Here is a 27,831-nt window from a genome sequence, read left to right as displayed (position 1 = left end):
AAATGCTGGTTCTGAGTACCAGTTTGACACTATTTTCATTAGTTACGACATCTTCATTGTACTGGATTTTAATATTTTCTGAACGCACTTTCATTATATCATTTTGCACCAGTGGACTTGATTCTATATATTTTTCGTGTCATTGAGCTGTTCACTGTGGTCTGAAACAATGATATTGGTTAGACGCTACAGCAGTAAACGCTAAGCTCGCAGTCTGCATTGTTAGATGCAACAGAGTACTTCAGTGAAGTGTGACGTTATTGACATAACTTATGTAACAGTAGGTATCGATTCCAACGTCCTGAAGGCATTCTGATCAGTGAGGTTTTATTCCACGAGGTTCTGTCCACGCACATTAATTGAACACGTTCAGAAAACGAGCAATCAAACTTCATGGACACTGTGCAGGCCTGCGTAGAAGAACAGTGTCTGTCACCTTCCTATCAGGCTCATTCGCTTGATCTGTAGCCCACTGAATTTATCAAGGGAATAGTTGGATGACATCTTGTCCATCACTGTTCTCTGGAAACAACAGTGTTAATATGTTATGGAATCACATAAGGAAAACCACGACTGGAACAAGCCTCCTCATACGTTTACATGCTCTGACGTTTATTGATCGCGATTACAGAACATATGGGCTGGAACACCTTTCCTTGGTTTAATAAAGTGCATCGGGGGAAAATAACTAGTCTGTTTAATTAGAATAATTCTTGCTTTTCCCTACCTTCCTTTTTAATATGCTGAATGTATTGTGAATCGTCGTTGTGAAGTGTTTTTATGTTGATACATTTTTGTTTTACATATTCCGTCTGTATTAGAATTATCTTAAATCTCCAAAGCAAACACCCTGGAAGAAACCGGCTCCCAGTCTATTGAACATGTTTCGGAGACACCTAATACAGGTCACATATTTAGACTCACGTGCTGGTTAGTTAAGTTCCGTAGTTATTACTATAATTATATTGCTAAATGGTTCAACTGGTGCTCAATCCTAGTGGAGAGGTTGCCTATCCAACTGCTTCCAGTGGGACTTACAGTGGCAACAAAAATTTTTGGCCGGAATAAAACATTTAATACGCTGTCATAATCTACTTGAAAGAGGAATGATCTTGCATTAAGGGCTTAACTTACTGAGTCAAATTAAAAGTCATAAAATGTGTATACGTCTCGAGGCGAGGTTACACACGGCGCATAGATTACCGAGACGACATTCATCTAGTATTTGTGATATCAGAACACTTATTGATTTCCAACAAACTTTATCTTTTATTTAATACTTTTTCTTGCACATATTCCCTGCAAAACGATCGAAGGAAGAAAGTTTTGCGCTTTCTACATTTCCATCACTGGTGTGCTAAAGCAGCAGCCTCGGGCATGACGTTTTAGTTTTTTGCTTTTGTATCACTACCTCCACTCGCAGCACGTTTTGCAGATGGTATCCACTCGTATCGAGGAATGTAGGTGACATGTGCTATCATTATGCGATTTATGGTTCAGGAGATATGAGAATTTATGTATAGGAGTTCGATTCCTTAAATAGTCGGAAGTCGGATTTACTAGTTGTGAAATTTTCTACTTTGCATACATTAACTATAGATGTGAAATTTTCTCCTTTGCAAACATTAACTATCACACGATAAATAGACATAGATTGTTGGAGTTTACTCTTCTAGATAACAGGTAACCCCCTGTTTCTAATTAGTAGTTAATATTCACTTTCTACAGAGGGCACAGTAAATGCTATTTTTTTCAAAAATCGAAGGAGTATGTGTTAGATGTTTGTTTCCTTACGGCTGTTCCGAGTGGAATGTCGATGTATGACAACCAGGGACTGCGTCTCCCTTAAATACGATTCTGTTCAAGGCTTTCTGGGAGCGGACTTATATCAGGGACACCTATGTACACTGTGAAAACAGTAGACAAAGTGATACTTAATTACTTCTTAATACGTAGAACCAGCTGCTAATCTGCTGAACAAACAACGACATGTGACACAAGTGGCAGCTTTCTTATATTCGCACATGTGAAAGTCGAATAAAAAAGCGAGTCACAAGGCACGTTAATTAATTTCATATGCCAATGACAAAATACATTTGATTAGTGTTTCTTATGTAACTGAAAATTAGTAAAAAGCATATAGTTTCAACGATTAACAATGTAGTTTTTCTAACTAACGAAGGTCTCATTGAAGGAAATAAGTCTATTCACTGCACAGGAATTATGAGTGCATTTAGTTATATTTCATATGTCGCTTCATCTTATAATAAAACAGATATCTGGTCATAAATATTTGATGACAATTGGGACGTTGTGCAGGCGTGTTCCAATAACTAACGTTGCTTCTTTCTAATCCTGGATAGCATCCTCAGAGAACACGATGCTAAATGATTTTCGGACTTTAGCGAGCTCAACCAGCCGAGCTTAAACAGAACAGAAAAATTGAAATTTGACATATTGTGGGCCTTAGTGTTAGATAACGCAAACAGTTCTACCTCTTCTACAGTACAAGCTCCGTAATACATATCGGCGCCCCTCTGAGGTCTTTGGCAGAGGTCGTATTACGTCACGACTCCACCCCCTCGTGCTTCATGTGAGCAGTTCCGTTTGACGACCTTTTTAAGACTGAAAATCAACTAATTTTGTCTTTATAGCCTTAGACAAAGTCTGCAGTAAGACAAAAGGACACTGATACGTGCCATGCCATATACCGCAATATTATGCCAATAATACAGGAACCATCAAGGATGAAAATAGCTTCTACGAAAGCCTGAACACTACCGTCTAACACAGTTTTCTCTCCGGTGAATTGCCTATCGTGTGTACTAGTGAAGTGACCTATTGTAGATTCCCACCAAACTAGCATTCTAGTGGCCCTGAGACATTTTTAGCATCATTTGGATGTCTTGATCAATGTGTGAATGTTCAGAGCGTTCAAACAGACTACCCCATTGAATTTTGTACACTGCATTGGCTAAAGCTAAATTAAAATGTTGGTCCTTCCTTTTGTACAAGCTTTTAGTAGGAACGTCAGTGAATAACTCCCGAGCCTCCCCTTCATCGATTTCAATTCTAAGTTGAAATCGGGTATTGTTCTTACAATGTCAATGAACAAACACGCCATATGTCTGTTTTGCTCCAAACAGATGAGGAATCTCATCGGAGAGTTATTTGAAACGTTCTTCATTGCATATTGAGACTTTCAAAAATTGTTGCATTTGGCCAGATGTACTGTACAGAGACCAAAATACTAGTTTTCGTTGAGTACACAACAATAGATGTTCACTCAGGACTCCCAAGATGTTCTTGGATACTAGTTAACTTATGGTCATTGTTGATTCCTTGCGCTAGTACCTCGTGTATTGATTATAGTATTAAAATATGTTGTGCTCTAATAAAAATGATTAAAAATTAGTTTCGGACGTACTGAGAGTTAATTGTAAATGTGGTGTCTGAGATGACTAGCCGCGCGGGATTACCCGAGCGGTCTGGGCCGCTGCAGTCGTGGACTGTGCAGCTGGTCCCGGCGGAGGTTCGAGTCCTCCCTCGGGCATGGTTGTTTGTGTTTGTAATTAAAATAATTTAGGTTAGGTCTAGTGTGTAAGCTTAGGGACTGATGACCTTAACCGTTACGTCCCATAAGTTTCACACACATTTGAAGGTTCGTGGAAACATTTGATACTCTAATGGTTGTCCTTTCCAGTACTCAGCAATTATTGTGATTTTCTTACACTGGCTTAGTTCAAGAGGGTCGTAACGGTACAGACTGTTCACAGTCACAACCTGGTTTGTTTGATATAAGGTAGGATGGTCTGAGATGCACACTGCATGTGATCTTGGCTAAACAATGAATATCAGGTATGGGTTTCTGAACTGACTGTGTCTCTGCATCGACGCTGGTGATGAAACCTTGAAAACTAATATATATAATCGGCTGTGATGTGTCCACGACAGATTAATTCATAAGGCATTGCTTAAAGTCGTTGTCGTATCAGTACCAATAGAAAAAGAAGAGGAACCGATTGAGTTCCAGCAGCATCCTTCATTGTGTCACAGATAACATGAATATTAGAGAGTGCGGCAAAATTTTGAGCGCTGTTATAACGCATGCACTGAGATTTGAAGTCGTCACTTTCACTACTGATATTAAGTTGGTGCTATAGGTAATAAACTGTTCATGTCTATAAACAACTAAATTTACGCTTCCGGCTACTAGAACCTTAAGAAGAATTACTCCTGTACCATTTGCACCCTAATGGTATTTTATTGATTATTTTTCGAACGTAGCTGTTAACAACTTTCCATGATGATTTTCCGAAACAAAACAATTCGTGTGCGTCGCCCAAATTCTTACAGTAGAATTCATACGTTTTCAGTCCATACTCCACAAGTGAATCGTTGTGTAAGGAGTGAAATTGTTATACAGTCGTAGACGTAGTTGCCATTGCGCAGCTGAATGAAGGTCAAGGCATATACTTCCGTTATCTATGTTTACACATGGTGCCACAAACTTTTAGGGATGATGGACGAAGATACACTCCTGGAAATGGAAAAAAGAACACATTGACACCGGTGTGTCAGACCCACCATACTTGCTCCGGACACTGCGAGAGGGCTGTACAAGCAATGATCACACGCACGGCACAGCGGACACACCAGGAACCGCGGTGATGGCCGTCGAATGGCGCTAGCTGCGCAGCATTTGTGCACCGCCGCCGTCAGTGTCAGCCAGTTTGTCGTGGCATACGAAGCTCCATCGCAGTCTTTAACACTGGTAGCATGCCGCGACAGCGTCGACGTGAACCGCATGTGCAGTTGACGGACTTTGAGCGAGGGCGTATAGTGGGCTTGCGAGAGGCCGGGTGGACGTACCGCCGAATTGCTCAACACGTGGGGCGGGAGGTCTCCACAGTACATCGATGTTGTCTCCAGTGGTCGGCGGAAGGTGCACGTGCCCGTCGACTTGGGACCGGACCGCAGCGACGCACGGATGCACGCCAAGACCGTAGGATCCTACGCAGTGCCGTAGGGGACCGCACCGCCACTTCCCAGCAAATTAGGGACACTGTTGCTCCTGGGGTATCGGCGAGGACCATTCGCAACCGTCTCCATGAAGCTGGGCTACGGTCCAGCACACCGTTAGGCCGTCTTCCACTCACGCCCCAACATCGTGCAGCCCGCCTCCAGTGGTGTCGCGACAGGCGTGAATGGAGGGACGAATGGAGACGTGTCGTCTCCAGCGATGAGAGTCGCTTCTGCCTTGGTGCCAATGATGGTCGTATGCGTGTTTGGCGCCGTGCAGGTGAGCGCCACAATCAGGACTGCATACGACCGAGGCACACAGGGCCAACACCCGGCATCATGGTGTGGGGAGCGATCTCCTACACTGGCCGTACACCACTGGTGATCGTCGAGGGGACACTGAATAGTGCACGGTACATCCAAACCGTCATCGAACCCATCGTTCTACCATTCCTAGACCGGCAAGGGAACTTGCTGTTCCAACAGGACAATGCACGTCCGCATGTATCCCGTGCCACCCAACGTGCTCTAGAAGGTGTAAGTCAACTACCCTGGCCAGCAAGATCTCCGGATCTGTCCCCCATTGAGCATGTTTGGGACTGGATGAAGCGTCGTCTCACGCGGTCTGCACGTCCAGCACGAACGCTGGTCCAACTGAGGCGCCAGGTGGAAGTGGCATGGCAAGCCGTTCCACAGGACTACATCCAGCATCTCTACGATCGTCTCCATGGGAGAATAGCAGCCTGCATTGCTGCGAAAGGTGGATATACACTGTACTAGTGCCGACATTGTGCATGCTCTGTTGCCTGTGTCTATGTGCCTGTGGTTCTGTCAGTGTGATCATGTGATGTATCTGACCCCAGGAATGTGTCAAGAAAGTTTCCCCTTCCTGGGACAATGAATTCACGGTGTTCTTATTTCAATTTCCAGGAGTGTACAACGAAAATGTGAACAGAGACCACGTATTCCGCAGGCTAAATCCACACATGAAAGACATTTGCAAAAAGACACGACTTCATGTAATTTGAATATTATCATAGTTCCCAATACTATGAAAGCTATTGTAATACTTCGCCGTATTCTGCTTTTTCACTATTACACTGAAAATTGTCCGTGGAATACGTCCGTGTTAGCACAAAACAAATCTCTTGCATGCTGTATGCGGCAGAGGGAGAGAAGAGAGTGCCTTCCGCTTCAAAGCGTGGTGCCGCTAGCAGTTCTGTTAAACGGAGGTAATATATACACTCCTGGAAATTGAAATAAGAACACCGTGAATTCATTGTCCCAGGAAGGGGAAACTTTATTGACACATTCCTGGGGTCAGATACATCACATGATCACACTGACAGAACCACAGGCACATAGACACAGGCAACAGAGCATGCACAATGTCGGCACTAGTACAGTGTATATCCACCCTTCGCAGCAATGCAGGCTGCTATTCTCCCATGGAGACGATCGTAGAGATGTTGGATGTAGTCCTGTGGAACGGCTTGCCATGCCATTTCCACCTGGCGCCTCAGTTGGACCAGCGTTTGTGCTGGACGTGCAGACCGCGTGAGACGACGCTTCATCCAGTCCCAAACATGCTCAATGGGGGGCAGATCCGGAGATCTTGCTGGCCAGGGTAGTTGACTTACACCTTCTAGAGCACGTTGGGTGGCACGGGATACATGCGGACGTGCATTGTCCTGTTGGAACAGCAAGTTCCCTTGCCGGTCTAGGAATGGTAGAACGATGGGTTCGATGACGGTTTGAATGTACCGTGCACTATTCAGTGTCCCCTCGACGATCACCAGTGGTGTACGGCCAGTGTAGGAGATCGCTCCCCACACCATGAAGCCGGGTGTTGGCCCTGTGTGCCTCGGTCGTATGCAGTCCTGGTTGTGGCGCTCACCTGCACGGCGCCAAACACGCATACGACCATCATTGGCACCAAGGCAGAAGCCACTCTCATCGCTGAAGACGACACGTCTCCATTCGTCCCTCCATTCACGCCTGTCGCGACACCACTAGAGGCGAGCTGCACGATGTTGGGGCGTGAGCGGAAAACGGCCTAACGGTGTGCGGGACCGTAGCCCAGCTTCATGGAGACGGTTGCGAATGGTCCTCGCCGATACCCCAGGAGCAACAGTGTCCCTAATCTGCTGGGAAGTGGCGGTGCGGTCCCCTATGGCACTGCGTAGGATCCTACGGTCTTGGCGTGCATCCGTGCGTCGCTGCGGTCCGGTCCCAGGTCGACGGGCACGTGCACCTTCCGCCGACCACTGGCGACAACATCGATGTACTGTGGAGACCTCACGCCCCACGTGTTGAGCAATTCGGCGGTACGTCCACCCGGCCTCTCGCAAGCCCACTATACGCCCTCGCTCAAAGTCCGTCAACTGCACATGCGGTTCACGTCGACGCTGTCGCGGCATGCTACCAGTGTTAAAGACTGCGATGGAGCTCCGTATGCCACGGCAAACTGGCTGACACTGACGGCGGCGGTGCACAAATGCTGCGCAGCTAGCGCCATTCGACGGCCAACACCGCGGTTCCTGGTTTGTCCGCTGTGCCGTGCGTGTGATCATTGCTTGTACAGCCCTGTCGCAGTGTCCGGAGCAAGTATGGTGGGTCTGACACACCGGTGTCAATGTGTTCTTTTTTCCATTTCCAGGAGTGTATTACAGCGCTTCCTTGTTTCTAGCAAAGGTGAGTCCCTCTCGCAGCCAGAGGAAGCTCGCGACTGGCATTCGTTGGTCAACAACTGACTTGGGCTGTTTTTAAAGTGGCACCGACAACGTTTGGCAATTTCCCACAGTTCATATTACGTGTATGAGGAAGTCGGCCGACTCGACCGAGAAAAACAAACTGAACTGAATTTTACCGACTGTCATCCGATATCTGTCCGATCAGGCAATGAGATCGGCTTCATTGTGACCGCGCAGGTACTGATTTACTGATTTGAGAGGATCGGCTGTCTTCGACCGACGTCGGTCGTGGGCGGAACCCACAGATGTCGGTGCCGCTGTGACCGCAGACTTGGACCGAGTATGGTGATGCATGGAACCGCCGAGTTTCTGGTTGAACGGTTCCCCTCTCCTATTGTATCATAAAAAAGAGCTCCAGATGTCAACTCTCTCCCTAAACGCAGAGTCTAAGATTTCAGACGAATCTACAGGAGAAACCTAGTCTCTGAACGAATCATTCAGTTCAGTTCATGTGAACGTCGAGGATCATTGCTACATCCAACGATTTTAACGCCCTCATCAAAGTACAAACCACTGCTCTCTCATATTTCAAGAGAACTAAGTGTTTCTACGGGAGGATTGGGGAACTGGGGAGTTACAGTTATACATGGTTCACATAGTAGATAAAGCGCAGCTGACGTCATAATCCGACGAAGAGACCATTACTTTTAAGATTTATGACAAGCACATTAGACGCACAAAAGTAATAGTCATATGATCGTAAAATTCTCTCCAAATCTCCGGTAACTCAACGCGAAAAAATCGTTCTTGCATTCATCCTAAGGTCAGAGCACCTCGCAGAGACCGAACACTACATAGTTTTGGTGACCCGGTTTTAAGCCAAAGAATGACATCATTTTCACCAGGTTGTTAACGTAAATGAATATTAAATACTACTTGACGGTTTCAAACGTGTGCTGATGGTTCAAATGGCTCTGAGCACTATGGGACTTAACTTCTTAGGTCATCAGTCCCCTAGAACTTAGAACTACTGAAACCTAACTAACCTAAGGACATCACACACATCCATGCCCGAGGCAGGATTCGAACCTGCGCCCGTAGCGGTCGCGCGGTTCCAGACTGCAGCGCCTTTAACCGCTTGGCCACCCCGGCCGGCAAACATGTGCTGACTTCCAAGAACAGAAATTAATGTAAACGCATCCCATGCGTATCAAATGCCATAAGCTGTGCACAAATACAGTTGGCACGGATACAACCTCGGAAGAAGTATTCTGAAGCCTCATATACGAAACAGTTGTGTGGAACTATGTTATTAAGGGATGCAAGAAAGCAGCAATACACAACCCTGGTCGGTTTCAGTTAAATATAGAAGTTTTAACTCTTGTCGAGAAGCAAAGCACTAACAAATTAGTGGTCGTTAAAAAATCAAACGTAAGAAAACAAAGTGAGAACGTCTTTGGGGGAGGAAATATTTCTCGGAGCGTTCTGTGTTAAGTGAATAGGCAATATTAGTGAAATTATAGCTAACATTGCCTTCTTTTCAAACATTCTAGAAGTGATGCGATCTATGATAGCGCAGATGTACAAATGCTACAAGAAGCGTCAGGTGTAGCTGTTTATTCACTACATCTGCACATGGTTCTATGTAATAATAATTAACTACTTTCACTTCGTCTTTTGTTCATAATGTATACATAGGTGCGTAACACGCTGCCGCTCACCTGCCACCTTGCACAGACTGGTATATAAGGCAGAGGCGGGCCTTGGCTGACGTACTGCGACGCCCCACTAGGAAACCACGACGGTAAGTTGACAAACACGTGTCGCTAGTATTGGTACTTGGGAAGAGAATTTATTTGCACCCAAGAGTCAGCAGCCTACATGCAGATTAATCTTCCTCCTACGCTCACAAACTCTACATCGGATATGAGATATCCTTGCCATCTGTTAGTGGCAGCATTATATTCACTTCATACCATCGATCACTGGATTCAAGCAGATACCTACATAGCCCCGTTTCGAACTCCATTCAGATAAACCTCAATATTCACCATTGCCGTTTTATGAAAAATTGTTTTCGCACAGTCTATTCAAGTTGCAGTGCTCACACCAGTCTTCATTGTTCATGCATTTTTCAAAAATAGTTCAAATGGCTCTGAGCACTATGGGACTTAACTTCTGAGGTCATCAGTCCCCTAGAACTTAGTACTACTTAAAACTAACTAACCTAAGGACATCACACACATCCATGCCCGAGGCAGGATTCGAACCTGCTACCGTAGCAGCCGCGCGGTTCCGAACTGAGCGCCTAGAACCGCGGCCGGCATGCATTTTTCATGTGTCCACTGAAGTCTCTCGATATCAAGAGATTTTCACAGGAGGGATTTTATTTCTTGTTCCCAGGCAGAAATATACTAAGCAATTTCGCCAGGCTCCATACTGTTCGATTTTGAGCGCGGAAACGAATCTAGAGGCTCTCAAACTTATTCGTCATTGAGAGCACCAGAAACTGCTGACAGTGTCAGACTCAAAAAGTTTATTCTAATCTACTGAAAACTTGAAGTGGAACAAAAACATGAAAGAATCATAGTTAAATAAACGGATAGGTGTGACTAGGTCTTTCCTAGGGCCCCAGCTCATGTACGATTTGCCTACAGTGCCTCTGGCCCAGTAATGAACATCTGTCTACCATCCTACGACTCCTAGTTGTAGATGCGGCATCTGGAGGAGGAAGAATGGGCAAAGGGCTGAAGGCGTTCAATCTGCCATAAAGGTCAATACTACACTGCGATACAGCCAATACTTAGAAGCTCCCCCCCCCCCCCCCGCCCGCCCCTCCCCCACGGGTTCCAATATTTCAAGCGAGCACAAATATGGTAACTACCTTGGTACGAACGCCTACCAACCATGGTTCAACTCCCTCGTACTTACATCGGATAGGCATCAAGAATAATGTTTTCTGTGATTCTCAGAAGAAAGAAAGAGAAGATGTCAACCACTCTCTGTTTCCCTGCAGTTTCTTACAAACACTGCAAAACTGCTTGCCGCAAAACCTTGCGAAACTGAAGATGCCCCATCGCACTAGTGCTTCAGTAGTCTCATATCTGGAAGTTCTTGGAATATATAAAGCACATTTTTATCTTCTACGACATCGTAACACATGTGTGAAATGATATTTGGCTGCCGATGATAGATGAACATTCTAATCTCAAAGTGTGTGCATCCGAATTGTTGTTGAGATATTTTTATTTCTTATTTTGTCTCTAGTTAATAAGTCAAATTTCCTTAGCTGTATGAATTGTAACCATATGGACATGGTAAAATAAATTCAGATCATTATTCAAACTTTTTGTATTGTGATTTCTCTGTATATATGTTTATATTTGTGACAAGCTGTTGGGAGCATGGTTCAATTAACAAAAGCCTTTGAATGAAATCTCTCCGGTTTCCAGCCGAGTGGCAGTGTTGAAATACCGTACCATTTTTATGAGTGTCGTACTCATCGTATTCTGACGAGGCAGACTATGAGTATGACACTCTTCGAAAAGTCCCTGTACTTTATCTCTAGCACCCGGCTGGAAACCCGATGGCTTTTCATCAATACTTTAGGCAAGATAAGTCTACATTCACACAAACCAAAGTCAAATAAGTAAAAAAAAAAAATTACCTCTCTGATAAATACGAGTACATGAAGAAACGATATAGTTATGCTGCTATGTGTTAGAAACTCTGTGTACAGGTGAGCAATATTCTATGTCTTCCTTTCAGTCATTTCCTGTTGCCATTAATCGCTATGTTTGCCGACAGATGTTTTGGCCGCTTCTCCTGGTGCTGCCCCTGCTGGCCGAGGGTGATTCCTCAGGCAGTGTGGGTTGTATACTGCCAGCTGCCTCTACGGAGACGTTCTACATGACTACCGTAAGTTAGCATAGTCAGAAAGGTAACATAGCATACTATGTAACGAATTTTTATGGTTCCCTTAGTACGTCTTTCCCAGGTAGCGATTTCGTTCATTTTGATTAATGTCCTCCCATTTGCATTTGGCATCTGCGTAGACCTCAAAGTGCACTGTCGATAAATCAACTTTCAGCGTGTCGAGTGTATAAGATGAGGTTCACATGTGACAAAATATGGTGCTTCAGTGAATTCGTTGTCATGCTGCACTGTAGTTCTTCACACATTTTACAATCTCTCTGTTCGCCTTCGATACAGAACGTAGCAATATTAATGCGTAGTTTGACATGTGGATCGATAAACTAGGTCACATGTCACACCTCTTGCGACATGATGCATAGTAATAATGTGTATGTGCTTTAGACTGATTTCACAGTCGAAACTGGCCAACAGCAACAAATAAACGATTTACACTCTACAACAGACAATTATGTTTTTGATGGTTCAAAATTCTACACACTTCTTTATACCAGTCTGACAATGACGGAAGTTAAAAAATAGTGTCGGATTTTTTGAGAGATGGTAGTACCCAACAGTACAAGAACAACAAATACAATAAACATACGTCCGGCAGCGCTTACTTTCTGCGATCAGAATACTTATTCATAGGACGTACGGATTACGAAAGGCTTCTGGTGCAAATATGCGCACAGTCTTTGCTTTGGCGCTCCGTCAACAGGGTCAACTGTATCACTGTACTCTATACTCACGGTAATATTAACAATAGTCGACTGCAATTAATTTTCCGTTTCCAATCGTATTGTAGTAGCAGGCATATTGATGTGTGTCAATGTTCAGCACGTTACTCGCAACTCTGATTACGCATCGTGGTCTTACATAACTTTACCAATGATTTCAGTTATATACTTCGCTGGTATCATGCTGTTTATTCCTACGAACGATTCAGTACGTTATCTTTCCGCATTTCCAACACTTGTTAGCAAAAGAGGCTAACTTCCTAACTCATATGAAGGATATGGTTTCCTGCTAAGATTTGACAAATGTAGCATACCCATACCTGTCTCATTTCACTGAAAAAAAGAACAGTGCCTCAGCTGTTCGACCGAGGTTTCAAGCTACCTAGCAACAGAATTTATCTAGCATCCATATACGTAAACAGTGGGAGGCTTCGCTGAGTACACACAGCTGTGATTGAGAATCGTGTGCTATAGTTCATTAATAATCCTAGAAATCGTGTGCGAAGATTAATGTTGTGACCAGGCAAAACAAGTTTCGTCCGCCCACAACTGTAGGTTCTTTGATTGCTCTGGGAGAGTTCTCATCAAATTTCAACACATGAAATATTAGAGTTCATTTTACAACATAAATGAATAAAAGGTTTACATAACACAGATCTTTACTAAAGGATTGCTTGATAAGTCAAAACTGTCATGGACTAGCAAAGCGCCATTTAATGCGCGGATTAACAGATTGTTCTCTTGCACTACAAAATGCAACATTGCGAAGTACATTTCATCAGAAACTGTAACTCTGGGTCGGCCAGGGTGGCCGAGCGGTTCTAGGCGCTTCAGTCTCGAACCGCGCGAACGCTACGGTCGCAGGTTCGAATCCTGCCTCGGGCATGGATGTGTGTGATGTCCTTAGGTTAGTTAGGTGTAAGTAGTTTAAAGTTCTAGGGGACTGATGACCTCCGAAGCTGAGTGCCATAGTGCTCACAGCCATCTGAACCATTTGTAACTGTCACTGTTCTCCACGATGATGTTGACTGCTGTAGCTCAAGTCTCGAACTGCGGCTGAGCTCTTTCTAGCTCGACACTATATTGACCTCAGCGTGAGAGCGCTGTTTCGGTGGAATGGGAGACGTGGTCTGCAGGAGCGCCTCCCATATGTAGCTGCGGATTACAGCAATGTCTGTGGTCTGGATTCGAATTTCCAACTTTGCTGTGGTACTGCAGTCTCTGGACGATTCCTCGTTTAGCAAAATGAGTGACTCGTACTCTAGTGTGGATAATGAATAATTGTTGCACCTGTTTCATCTACATAGCGCCCATGTCCTGAGTTCATAAGACCACTTCCACTTCCAAAAGTGTGAAGCAATTCCACTGTTCAATTCGAAGATTTTGCTTACTGGCCAAGTGGGATTTACGAGAGATGGCGCTGTGAGTTTTCATAACCACCATTTGTTGGCTGATGTTAAGTTTCTGCCCAGTTCCAGAAAGACGCTTTGCGTTTTTTCTTTTCAGTGAGTGCTATCGCGTCTCAAAACGTTTTCGTAATGCTGTATAAAGCCCCATTACGGTCTTAGCAACCAATAGATGTGTTACTTGTACAGTTATTGTTGTTCTTGTGGTCTTCAGTCCTGAGACTGGTTTGATGCAGCTCTCCATGCTACTCTATCCTGTGCAAGCTTTTTCATCTCCCAGTACCTACTGCAACCTACATCCTTCTGAATCTGCTTAGTGTATTCATCTCTTGGTCTCCCCCTACGATTTTTACCCTCCACGCTGCCCTCCAATACTAAATTGGAGATCCCTTGAGGCCTCAGAACATGTCCTACCAACCGATCCCTTCTTCTGGTCAAGTTGTGCCACAAACTTCTCTTCTCCCCAATCCTATTCAATACTTCCTCATTAGTTATGTGATCTACCCATCTAATCTTCAGCATTCTTCTGTAGCACCACATTTCGAAAGCTTCTATTCTCTTCTTGTCCAAACTATTTATCGTCCATGTTTCACTTCCATACATGGCTACACTCCATACGAATACTTTCAGAAATGACTTCCTGACGCTTAAATCAATACTGGATGTTAACAAATTTCTCTTCTTCAGAAACGCTTTCCTTGCCATTGCCAGCCTACATTTTATATCCTCTCTACTTCGACCATCATCAGTTATTTTGCTCCCCAAATAGCAAAACTCCTTTACTACTTTAAGTGCCTCATTTCCTAATCTAATTCCCTCAGCATCACCCGACTTAATTAGACTACATTCCATTATCCTTGTTTTGCTTTTGTTGATGTTCATCTTATATCCTCCTTTCAAGACACTGTCCATTCCATTCAACTGCTCTTCCAAGTCCTTTGCTGTCTCTGACAGAATTACAATGTCATCGGCGAACCTCAAAGTTTTTATTTCTTCTCCATGAATTTTAATACCTACTCCGAATTTTTCTTTTGTTTCCTTTACTGCTTGCTCAATATACAGATTGAACAACAACGGGGACAGGCTACAACCCTGTCTTACTCCCTTCCCAACCACTGCTTCCCTTTCATGTCCCTCGACTCTTATAACTGCCATCTGGTTTCTGTACAAATTGTAAATAGCCTTTCGCTCGCTGTATTTTACCCCGGCCACCTTTAGAATTTGAAAGAGAGTATTCCAGTCAACATTGTCAAAAGCTTTCTCTAAGTCTACAAATGCTAGAAACGTAGGTTTGCCTTTCCTTAATCTTTCTTCTAAGATAAGTCGTAAGGTCAGTATTGCCTCACGTGTTCCAGTGTTTCTACGGAATCCAAACTGATCTTCCCCGAGGTTGGCTTCTACCAGTTTTTCCATTCGTCTGTAAAGAATTCGTGTTAGTATTTTGCAGCTGTGACTTATTAAGCTGATAGTTCGGTAATTTTCACATCTGTCAACACTTGCTTTCTTTGGGATTGAAATTATTATATTTTTCTTGAAGTCGGAGGGTATTTCGCCTGTCTCGTACATCTTGCTCACCAGATGGTAGAGTTTTGTCAGGACTGGCTCTCCCAAGGCCGTCAGTAGTTCCAATGGAATATTGTCTACTCCGGGGGCCTTGTTTCGACTCAGGTCTTTCAGTGCTCTGTCAAACTCTTCACGCTGTATCGTATCTCCTATTTCATCTTCATCTACATCCTCTTCCATTTCCATAATATTGTCCTCAAGTACATCGCCCTTGTATAGACCCTCTATATACTCCTTCCACCTTTCTGCTTTCCCTTCTTTGCTTGGAACTGGGTTTCCATCAGAGCTCTTGATATTCATACAAGTCGTTCTCTTATCTCCAAAGGTCTCTTTAATTTTCCTGTAGGCGGTATCTATCTTACCCCTAGTGAGATAAGCATCTACATCCTTACATTTGTCCTCTAGCCATCCCTGCTTAGCCATTTTGCACTTCCTGTCGATCTCATTTTTGAGACGTTTGTATTCCTTTTTGGCTGTTTCACTTACTGCATTTTTATATTTTCTCCTTTCATCAATTAAATTCAATATTTCTTCTGTTACCCAAGGATTTCTACTAGACCTCGTCTTTTTACCTACCTGATCCTCTGCTGCCTTCACTACTTCATCCCTCAAAGCTACCCATTCTTCTTCTACTGTTTGCAGTTTCTTCAGTTTTAATCTACAGGTCATAACCAATAGATTGTGGTCAGAGTCCACATCTGCCCCTGGAAATGTCTTACAATTTAAAACCTGGTTCCTAAATCTCTGTCTTACCATTATATAATCTATTTGATACCTTTTAGTATCTCCAGGGTTCTTCCATGTATACAACCTTCTTTCATGATTCTTAAACCAAGTGTTAGTTATGATTATGTTGTGCTCTGTGCAAAATTCTACCAGGCGGCTTCCTCTTTGATTTCTGTCCCCCAATCCATATTCACCTACTATGTTTCCTTCTCTCCCTTTTCCTACACTCGAATTCCAGTCACCCATGGCTATTAAATTTTCGTCTCCCTTCACAATCTGAATAATTTCTTTTATTTCATCATACATTTCTTCAATTTCTTCGTCATCTGCAGGGCTAGTTGGCATATAAACTTGTACTACTGTAGTAGGTGTGGGCTTCGTATCTATCTTGGCCACAATAATGCGTTCACTATGCTGTTTGTAGTAGCTTACCCGCATTCCTATTTTCCTATTCATTATTAAACCTACTCCTGCATTACCCCTATTTGATTTTGTGTTTATAACCCTGTAGTCACCTGAACAGAAGTCTTGTTCCTCCTGCCACCGAACTTCACTAATTCCCACTATATCTAACTTCAACCTATCCATTTCCCTTTTTAAATTTTCTAACCTACCTGCCCGATTAAGGGATCTGACATTCCACGCTCCGATCCGTAGAACGCCAGTTTTCTTTCTCCTGATAACGACATCCTCTTGAGTAGTCCCCGCCCGGAGATCCGAATGGGGGACTATTTTACCTCCGGAATATTTTACCCAAGAGGACGCCATCATCATGTAATCATACAGTAAAGCTGCATGCCCTCGGGAAAAATTACGGCTGTAGTTTCCCCTTGCTTTCAGCCGTTCGCAGTACCAGCACAGCAACGCCGTTTTGGTTATTGTTACAAGGCCAGATCAGTCAATCATCCAGACTGTTGCCCATGCAACTACTGAAAAGGCTGCTGCCCCTCTTCAGGAACCACACGTTTGTCTGGCCTCTCAACAGATACCCCTCCGTTGTGGTTGCACCTACGGTACGGCTATCTGTATCGCTGAGGCACGCAAGCCTCCCCACCAACGGCAAGGTCCATGGTTCATGGGGGGTGTACAGTTAATATTGTTTCAATTATCTGTGGAGTCACAATTACCGACATGAGCCGTGCAAACTGTATCATGCCCAGTTCTTACAAACCTTGTTCTGATCCTACAGGAGGAGAAGCCGTGGTACCAACAGTACCAGTACCAGGTACCCGGCCTGTATGACCTGGGCTGCGTCACATACGTCCAGTCGCCTGGGGAGACCGACACCGAGATGTACCTCACTGGCAACTTCAGTAAGGCGCCACTGTAAGTCATAAGTCTCAGCTTCTCTATCCTACCAAATATTTTAAGAGTGCCGCGTCAAGTACACTCCTGGAAATGGAAAAAAGAACACATTGACACCGGTGTGTCAGACCCATCATACTTGCTCCGGACACTGCGAGAGGGCTGTACAAGCAATGATCACGCGCACGGCACAGCGGACACACCAGGAACCGCGGTGTTGGCCGTCGAATGGCGCTAGCTGCGCAGCATTTGTGCACCGCCGCCGTCAGTGTCAGCTAGTTTGCCGTGGCATACGGAGCTCCATCGCAGTCTTTAACACTGGTAGCATGCCGCGACAGCGTGGACGTGAACCGTATGTGCAGTTGACGGACTTTGAGCGAGGGCTTATAGTGGGCATGCGGGAGGCAGGGTGGACGTACCGCCGAATTGCTCAACACGTGGGGCGTGAGGTCTCCACAGTACATCGATGTTGTCGCCAGTGGTCGGCGGAAGGTGCACGTGCCCGTCGACCTGGGACCGGACCGCAGCGACGCACGGATGCACGCCAAGACCGTAGGATCCTACGCAGTGCCGTAGGGGACCGCACCGCCACTTCCAAGCAAATTAGGGACACTGTTACTCCTGGGGTATCGGCGAGGACCATTCGCAACCGTCTCCATGAAGCTGGGCTACGGTCCCGCACACCGTTAGGCCGTTTTCCGCTCACGCCCCAACATCGTGCAGCCCGCCTCCAGTGGTGTCGCGACAGGCGTGAATGGAGGGACGAATGGAGACGTGTCGTCTTCAGCGATGAGAGTCGCTTCTGCCTTGGTGCCAATGATGGTCGTATGCGTGTTTGGCGCCATGCAGGTGAGCGCCACAATCAGGACTGCATACGACCGAGGCACACAGGGCCAACACCCGGCATCATGGTGTGGGGAGCGATCTCCTACACTGGCCGTACACCACTGGTGATCTTCGAGGGGACACTGAATAGTGCACGGTACATCAAAACCGTCATCGAACCCATCGTTCTACCATTCCTAGACCGGCAAGGGAACTTGCTGTTCCAACAGGACAATGCACGTCCGCATGTATCCCGTGCCACCCAACGTCCTCTAGAAGGTGTAAGTCAACTACACTGGCCAGCAGCAAGATCTCCGGATCTGTCTGTCCCCCATTGAGCATGTTTGGGACTGGATGAAGCGTCGTCTCACGCGGTCTGCACGTCCAGCACGAACGCTGGTCCAACTGAGGCGCCAGGTGGAAATGGCATGGCAAGCCGTTCCACAGGACTACATCCAGCGTCTCTACGATCGTCTCCATGGGAGAATAGCAGCCTGCATTGCTGCGAAAGGTGGATATACACTGTACTAGTGCCGACATTGTGCATGCTCTGTTGCCTGTGTCTATGTGCCTGTGGTTCTGTCAGTGTGATCATGTGATGTATCTGACCCCAGGAATGTGTCAATAAAGTTTCCCCTTCCTGGGACAATGAATTCACGGTGTTCTTATTTCAATTTCCAGGAGTGTATAAACTGGCCCCAACAATGAATGGAAATCGTTACGAGTAATACAGTTTGACCAGTTCCTGCATAGCACATCAAATTAGACCTCATCTCTGACCGTTGTTACCAGTATGCAGCCCTCTAAAGATGTGTAAACCAGTTAAATTTTCTGTAGTCGATTGCTGCCTGCTGTTTTTCTTTCTTTTCCTTGTTTAATGCATTGTCTTGTTATTACTGAATTGTTGCTAACCTGTGACTGAGATTCACAGAAGAAAGGACGTTGTTGTATTCGTCAGTCTGAAGACCGTTTTTCATGTAGCTCCCTATGCTAGTCTGTACTGCGCTACTCTATTCTCTCTTCACCTAGTTATCGCTTCTGTAACCAACACCCATATAACCTCTTTCGGAAGTCAAACTTTGGTCTTCCTTCCATTGCCTAATTAACTATGCCTCGATCCCACTATGTGTGTCATATCAAACTATGCCTTCCTTCCGTCAAATACTTCCAAAAATTTGTTTTTCCATGTCATTCGATTCACTACCTGTTCATTAACTGTCTCATCTACCACCAAATTTTCCACATTCTTCAATAGCAACCCATCTCAAAAGCCCCCATTCAGTTCTTGCCTGTACTGTATAAGATTCACTTGCATTCATGAGTACATACCAAATTCTTTCAGAGAAGACTAGCTGCACAGATGGAGAGACTGAAAACTGTATGAAGGAAAAAAGATATTCAGCATGTTGAGGGAAACAAAAATTAAATTTCGATGCACCAGTGTTCGACGGTAGGTAAAGGAAGAGAGAAAAAGTAACAGGTCATGGTTTGGTTGAAATGAATGAATGAGGAAGCCCTTTGATAAAACAGCCCAGAACACAGTTTAGTCATTGTAAAAATTTGGTTTAAGTCCATGGAAGAAATGCGGAGACACGGGAAAGTGTAAGATATAGATTTATAATCCAAATTCGAAACTTCATTAAGTTTATAACAGCAGCCTCTGACAATAATTTATTAGATATTAAATGCAGATTAAATCGTAAGACAGGGATTAAGAAAATGAGGCATGTGTAAGTTGAAACAAAGGTTACTGAAAGTGTCAAACAAAGCTTTATGCAACGACTGACTGAAATAGGAGAAAAAATTTCAATAGAAGATGAATGGGTAGTTGTAAAAGATAGAATAGCGAGTGCTAAGTTGTGTCTTAATGTATGTAAGAATTTTAAAATAAGGTTTAGATCCTGCAGTGCAACGACAGTCGTTTTAACATATTGACGGAGATAAAATAGCACAACGTACCGAAAATTTCTTTCTGCCAGATATGCTTGTGAAGCAAGGTACGATGAAGTAACACTACTAACGAAGTTTCAGAATAACAGAAACTGACAAAATTCGTTCTGTGAAGACGGTCATGTATTGTTCAATCCGTAAAAACACTGACCGCGGAAGACACTATACAATTTTTATTCACCATGAAGGTATGCCAGAAGTGTGATTACATCGTAAATCACTGTCGCACATGTGACGCATAACAAAGGCACTACTCACTAGCTGGTAAACCCTGTGACGCTGCTACACCTTGGGAGATATGTGTAATACAAGACAATTCCTCTGTGGTTTCTCAAATTCGTGAACACTTACAAACAATCAAGTGAAAGGAGTTACAACATGGCGTGTGCAATGCAGTCGCCTTCAGACGTCGTTGGTGCCTATATCAACGAAAAGGTTGAGTTGTGCCCTAGAAATGGGCTCAGTATCTAGCGTAGCGCGTTTAAGTATATTGTATCTGAACGTGGTGTGAACATGGGAAATTACTAATATTGCTTTCTTTTCATTTCCTTGTACAGATTTCCTCTGAACAGCAATGTGTCAATCACCGGGAACAGGCTGGACAAGGTCTACGAAGGCGTATGTAAGTACAGACCAAGGCTTTCAGAACTTATTTTTCTGAAAAATTCATAATGGCACTGTGTGTACCTGTAGAAAAATCCCCACCCGCTACACTTAACCCCGAGCAGACTCATTAGTCATTAATGAATTTTCTGAAGGTGATACGTACAGGCAGTGTTGCTGACTTTAAGAATAATGTTCTGCAGACGCGTATGAAATTTTGATAATAATTCTAATAATAATGTTCTGCAGACACGTATGATATTTGTATTTGCTTCTCCTTCCAGGGGAATCTTTGCTGAGCGGACCGTACAACGTAGTGTACTCGCACGAGGACTTCATCATGGACCACTACTGTTTTCTAGGATACGGTTAGTACCTATTTTATTCTTGTATTGATCTGCAGGATTTAATGTGTCATGTAACAGCAGTCATGATAGTGTTCCTTCTTCGGTGAGTCTGAGGGAATATAGAGCTTACCCATAGTTTGATGTGAGGCGGGTGCAGCCTTCACGTAATTACTAAACAAGGTAGTTTTCACTTAAAGTTGTCAGATAATACGACCACCGTTAACTAAGTTTCAAGTTTCTTTGCATATTTTGTAACAATATTAGGCTGGCTTCTAGAACAATGTTCCATTTTCGAAGCACTCCCTGTCCTCACCGATATTACTAAAAACACATTTCTATCTGGCACTCACCAACATGGGAAAGACGTAAATAATCTCCAATCACAGCCAACTACCATCTGAAAACTAAGGCGGGTTCTGGATTCGTTTCACCAGTCTGTAATACAAGTGACTAGTTGCACAAGAAAAGAATTTTGGAAGAAACTAACTCAATTCTGCTTGGTGCACACGGTCATTAAAGGAATTCTTTGAATTTGTTCAACCGTTTATGAATTAAGATTTCCCCTCTTTTCTATGAATGGCGAAATTTTGTGAATGTTAGCTTATAATACTGGTAGTGTCATATATACAAGGGGAAACATCTATTGTCACATGATTCTGGTAATATCTTAACACTGGTTTTTGTATTGATCTACAAACCTTTTACATCGAAAGAGTAGTTGTAACACACTAGATATGTATTCTAGAGCACGGTCATTCTGATTCCATTCAAAGTAGCACAGTTAGGTATTCCGTGATATCACTTAATCGCTTTAGGGATATTCCTGGCTGGTTGCTTTGAATGGCACACGGACGATTTCCTTCAAAACCTTTGCCCAGTCCGAACTTGACCTGTTCTCTAAAAACATCGGGATCATGAGACGTAAATTTCTAATCTTCCTTTCTTTCGTGGCAAACGTCTTTTCAATGAATGGCTTCATAACTTCCAAGACATTTCTGGTACAAGTAACTTTTGTCTATATATGACATATTCTTATTGTATTATTCTGTTCGATTCAACTTAGCTGCAATTTCGCTCTGAAAGACTGTTAACATCTTTGATTACATAGATTTATGCGATAGTATGCAACATATGCATATTCTCTGTACATTGTGCACAGATAAAGACTACGTTAATTATGTCGGCCTAAATCACCTTCAAAGTTTTAGAAGTACATTTCTCTGTTGCAGAAGTGGCCCAAATATTCACAACTGTCAAGGAACCCAGCGACGAGTTGATGGAGCTGATCTGGGAAGTTGTCGATAATCACACTGAAGTAGACAGGCCTAAATTCACGAAAGTGGTCTGTTAATGCTGTACATGTGATCAATAATTCACTACACTTCTGTATAAAATGTGTCTCTCACCCTAATGCTTAAATTCATATGTCACTAATTAAAGATGTTAAATAAAAAGGATGGTTGTGAATCATTAGAAGTGTATATAATTAGGTGAAATTACGAAATACCCATGATACAGACTCGAAAGGATTATAATAAAAGGACTGTAAAGTGTGACATCAGATACAGAGTCGGGAAAAAATTACTTTTACATACAAAATATTCGCAACGTACATCAAAATTATGTAGGGAAGTGTACATCGGAAGTGCGTAATTCCTTTGTTTAGCGTCATTAGATTTTGGAGGATAGTAGCTCGCCTTGATTTCGTATCAATTATCCCGTTAAAAATGTTTACGTGTTACAAACCTGGTGATGCAATGAAATGTCTTGAGCGCGCTTTGGAGAACAATTCGAAAGCGTTTTCCATAATCTAGAAGTCTTTGGTCATCTTTGATAGTCTCTATTATAGTTATAAAAATGTGTCAGAAATAAAAAATACTGAAAATGTATTTCCTAGCGTTATTATTTGTTATTACCATTGCGGCTTATACCTACATAGTGAAAAAACTAGCGTTTCAACAGTTCTACTTTCTTATGGGAAGAGCATTCGTTTAATGTATTTTATCTTTCCTCAAAATCTGAGTAAGCGGTGTATTCATGTGCAGTACAAATCTGGTCAACAAATCAAGTTGAGCGTAGTAAGTGCGATCTTTGAACACTGGTAAATTCAAAAGTAAAGGACAAAGAATAATGGAACGGAAATTATCAGTATGATTATCCACGATTTCTTAAACACAATACTACGCACTTATCTGGAGCTTCTACGTCATGAAGTATATGAAGGGAAAGGTTATGCGCCTCAGTTTGGACTGCAGACATCCATGTTGCCATGTTATGATTTCAGAGTTTTTTCTCACTTGGGGTTCAGGCGCGATGAAGACCAAATATCATTCACTTAAATGTATCATGAAAGAGCAGGACGAGGAAAGTTACATTGATTCAGAAATGACGCCAGTAATGTATGAGTGTTTCTTTCGGATACTCTTCACAGATGTGATAATAGTCATTTCTCTGTGGCGGCTATTTTCGGATCATCACGTCCATTTTCAAACCATAGCCTTAAACGTAAGTGTAGGCATACAATCCGAAATATACACGTGAGATATGTTTGAACCTCATAAAATATATGAGTGATTTGTAGAGGTGTGTAGTCTTCTACATCTGGTGAATTTTATTTTATGGGCATTAGTTCACGATCCCAGGCTTATTTCTTTGCGTAACGTTTCGTCTCCTAATGCTGAAGACATCATCATAAAAAGTCAGATATCCGTTGCAGACTTCATGATTAGTAATCCATACTGTTTCTACTTTGTACACACAATGATCGTGTCATGACGTCATCAGACCTATTCCTGAACATGCGTTTCCAATGCGGCGACTTGGAATCTCACAAAAAGATCGCGGAATCGCCCTGACGATTGTTACGGAGCTTGTAGTGGGGGAACACTTGGCGCTATGTTCTTCATATGCCAGTAAGGTCCACAACATGTCTAATTTCAGTCCGTCTTCTTTTCAATTAAAATTACTTTTGTGCTTTTGAATTTAAATGGTCTCCCTGTATATCCTAGAATGGTAGCGACTGGATCTTGGTCGTACGCAGGTGCCATTGTATAATCTGATATTGCCAATTTATCCTATTTACCAGCCGACAATTGTTCTTAAGTTCATAAAACCGGATGTTGTTGGTCCTATTTTTTAGTTACTACGTACACTTGATCGCATTTGCAATGGAATTTGAATATTCCTGCTGCGACAAGTGGCAGGCTTAAATCCTTTACAGTAGTCAAATTTTCGAACACTTTTGTCGCTGGTTTAAACAATGTGTATATACTGCATTTTCTTATTATTTCGTTAATGATATGCGTCACTGTTCCGGATAAAGACAAAAATTGCGGTACTGGCTTTGGGCTTACACCAGTGACGTAAAATACGCCACAGACGACATAAAGATGCAAATGTAAATAATATAAAAATGTTGGCATGTATAAAGAGTACTTTCAGTTTGAGTATGCATGTTCGAGAAAGTGTATTGCACAGAGTGCAGCAGACTTCTCTTACTCTTGTATACTCTGTGGTGTTACCTTAACAATGCACTCTTTTTCACAATGTGTATAGTCATGAATATTAAAATACAGCTCGTCTTATTCCTGCAATTTAGTGTTCATTATTGCTTATTTCATTGCGCTTGTTCTAACAGATTATGGCCCGGACAACATCGAAAGCGTTCGGAATAAGTATTCCGATATGCAGCGTGATCAGAAAAAGTGATAAGGTTCTAAGGTTGCTACAGGATAGGTTGTGCGGAGAAATAATGGTTAAGAAAGAAATTCGATACGTTACGCAATTTCTGAGTTCATTCGCACAGAAATTAGCCAATCAGACCGCTGGTGTGCAAATTCAAGGGGCCCGCCATGAACGGTGTCGCCAAACGTGTTCTTGTTTCGGCTTCCTAAAACCGAACAAACGAGAGATGCAAAAAGCTGACAGTGAACGGTAGTATGGACAGACCCCGAGTTACAAGCTGAGCGGTCTCGTGCGCTATCATTTACGCTCAGGGAACAACGAACACTGTGTCTGGTGAGCAGCTTCAATTTAGGCGCTCAACAGCCTGACTGGCTAACATCAATGCTAACTAATTCAGAAACGACAAAAAGTACCGAATTTTTATCTTAACAATTATTCCTCAACACAATCCACCCTGCAACACCTTACAACCTGCTCACACAGATCTGACCACAATGTAAAGAAGCAAAGCATCATCGGAACAGCCCTGAATAAAAAAAAAAACTATTTAGTGAAGGCTATGGGGATGAGCCGGTTGCTCAGGAATTCCCGTTATTTAATGCTGCCTTATTTCTACGGTATCACCCGCTGTCCGGTCGGTCGCGACATCAAATACGAGCGTCGCCTTTTACGTCGCCGCGTTTCCTAACACCGCCACCGCGGCACGAGGGTGCTGCCACGAACGATTACTTCCCTCCTAATGGTATGCAAGCATCCAGCATCCCAAGACTCAGCAGCGGGTGTACTTAAGTTCGAACATTCACGCGCCGAATACCATTTAGCGTCTTTGTCAATTAAATAACATTTGCAGACTTTCATAGTGGGCAGGGCTCGACATCTTCTGAATGGGCATTGTATTGAAGAGTGATCGGGAGTTATAAATATTTTGTATCTACACACCTGGAAATGGAAAAAAGAACACATTGACACCGGTGTGTCAGACCCACCATACTTGCTCCGGACACTGCGAGAGGGCTGTACAAGCAATGATCACACGCACGGCACAGCGGACACACCAGGAACCGCGGTGTTGGCCGTCGAATGGCGCTAGCTGCGCAGCATTTGTGCACCGCCGCCGTCAGTGTCAGCCAGTTTTCCGTGGCATACGGAGCTCCATCGCAGTCTTTAACACTGGTAGCATGCCGCGACAGCGTGGACGTGAACCGTATGTGCAGTTGACGGACTTTGAGCGAGGGCGTATAGTGGGCATGCGGGAGGCCGGGTGGACGTACCGCCGAATTGCTCAACACGTGGGGCGTGAGGTCTCCACAGTACATCGATGTTGTCGCCAGTGGTCGGCGGAAGGTGCACGTGCCCGTCGACCTGGGACCGGACCGCAGCGACGCACGGATGCACGCCAAGACCGTAGGATCCTACGCAGTGCCGTAGGGGACCGCACCGCCACTTCCCAGCAAATTAGGGACACTGTTGCTCCTGGGGTATCGGCGAGGACCATTCGCAACCGTCTCCATGAAGCTGGGCTACGGTCCCGCACACCGTTAGGCCGTCTTCCGCTCACGCCCCAACATCGTGCAGCCCGCCTCCAGTGGTGTCGCGACAGGCGTGAATGGAGGGACGAATGGAGACGTGTCGTCTTCAGCGATGAGAGTCGCTTCTCCCTTGGTGCCAATGATGGTCGTATGCGTGTTTGGCGCCGTGCAGGTGAGCGCCACAATCAGGACTGCATACGACCGAGGCACACAGGGCCAACACCCGGCATCATGGTGTGGGGAGCGATCTCCTACACTGGCCGTACACCACTGGTGATCGTCGAGGGGACACTGAATAGTGCACGGTACATCCAAACCGTCATCAAACCCATCGTTCTACCATTCTTGGACCGGCTAAGGAACTTGCTGTTCCAACAGGACAATGCACGTCCGCATGTATCCCGTGCAACCCAACGTGCTCTAGAAGGTGTAAGTCAACTACCCTGGCCAGCAAGATCTCCGGATCTGTCCCCCATTGAGCATGTTTGGGACTGGATAAAGCGTCGTCTCACGCGGTATGAACGTCCAGCACGAACGCTGGTCCAACTGAGGCGCCAGGTGGAAATGGCATGGCAAGCCGTTCCATAGGACTACATCCAGCATCTCTACGATCGTCTCCATGAGAGAATAGCAGCCTGCATTGCTGCGAAAGGTGGATATACACTGTACTAGTGCCGACATTGTGCATGCTCTGTTGCCTGTGTCTATGTGCCTGTGGTTCTGTCAGTGTGATCATGTGATGATCTGACCCCAGGAATGTGTCAATAAAGTTTCCCCTTCCTGGGACAATGAATTCACGGTGTTCTTATTTCAATTTCCAGGAGTGTATATATACACTGCTGGCCCTTAAAATAGCTACACCACGAATATGACGTGCTACAGACGTGAAATTTAACCGACAAGAAGAAGATGCCGTGATATGCAAATGATTAGCTTTTCAGAGCATTCACACAACGTTGCCGCCGGTGGCGACACCTACAACGTGCTGACATGAGGAAAGTTTCCAACCGATTTCTCACACACAAACAGCAGTTGAGCGGCGTTTCCTGGTGAAACGTTGATGTCTCGTGTAAGGAGGAGAAATGCGTACCATCGCGTTTCCGACTTTGATAAAGGTCGCATTGTAGCCTATCGCGATTGCGGTTTATCGTATGGCGTCATTGCTGCTCGCGTTGGTCGTGATCCAATGACTGTTAGCAGAATATGGAATCGGTGGGTTCAGGAGGGTAATACGGAACGGCGTGCTGGATCCCAACTGCCTCGTATCACTAGCAGTCGAGATGACAGGCATCTTATCCACATGGCTGTAACAGATCGTGCAGCCACGTCTCGATCTCTGACTCAGCAGATGGGGACGTTTGCAAGACAACAACCATCTGCACGAACAGCTAGACGACGTTTGCAGCAGCATGGACTATCAGCTCGGAGACCATGGCTGCGGTTACCCTTGACGCTGCATCACAGACGGGAGCGCCTGAGATGGTGTACTCAACGACGAACCTGGGTGCACGAATGGCAAAACATCA

General features: G+C 44.3%; 1 protein-coding gene across 2 annotated transcripts; it reads left to right on the top strand.

Moving 5' to 3' along the window:
* Positions 1-1,713: 1,713 nt before the first annotated feature.
* On the top strand, positions 1,714-22,565 carry LOC124805302. Of its 2 annotated transcripts, none has more exons than XM_047265816.1 (6): positions 1,714-2,057; positions 11,523-11,633; positions 17,252-17,388; positions 20,700-20,764; positions 21,030-21,113; positions 22,322-22,565. In XM_047265816.1, exons 2-6 carry the CDS (start codon positions 11,523-11,525, stop codon positions 22,441-22,443), a joined length of 519 nt encoding a protein of 172 aa, XP_047121772.1. In that variant the 5' UTR covers positions 1,714-2,057; the 3' UTR covers positions 22,444-22,565. The 2 variants fall into 2 exon arrangements, with proteins under 2 accessions (XP_047121772.1, XP_047121771.1); XM_047265815.1 differs by lacking the exon at positions 1,714-2,057 and adding an exon at positions 7,586-9,519.
* The last annotated feature ends 5,266 nt before the right edge of the window (positions 22,566-27,831 follow it).

Source organism: Schistocerca piceifrons, chromosome 7, assembly GCF_021461385.2.
Source record: "Schistocerca piceifrons isolate TAMUIC-IGC-003096 chromosome 7, iqSchPice1.1, whole genome shotgun sequence".
Lineage (NCBI taxonomy): Eukaryota > Metazoa > Arthropoda > Insecta > Orthoptera > Acrididae > Schistocerca > Schistocerca piceifrons.
Note: the sequence above shows the minus strand (reverse complement) of the source record. Positions and strands in the feature narration are given on the sequence as shown.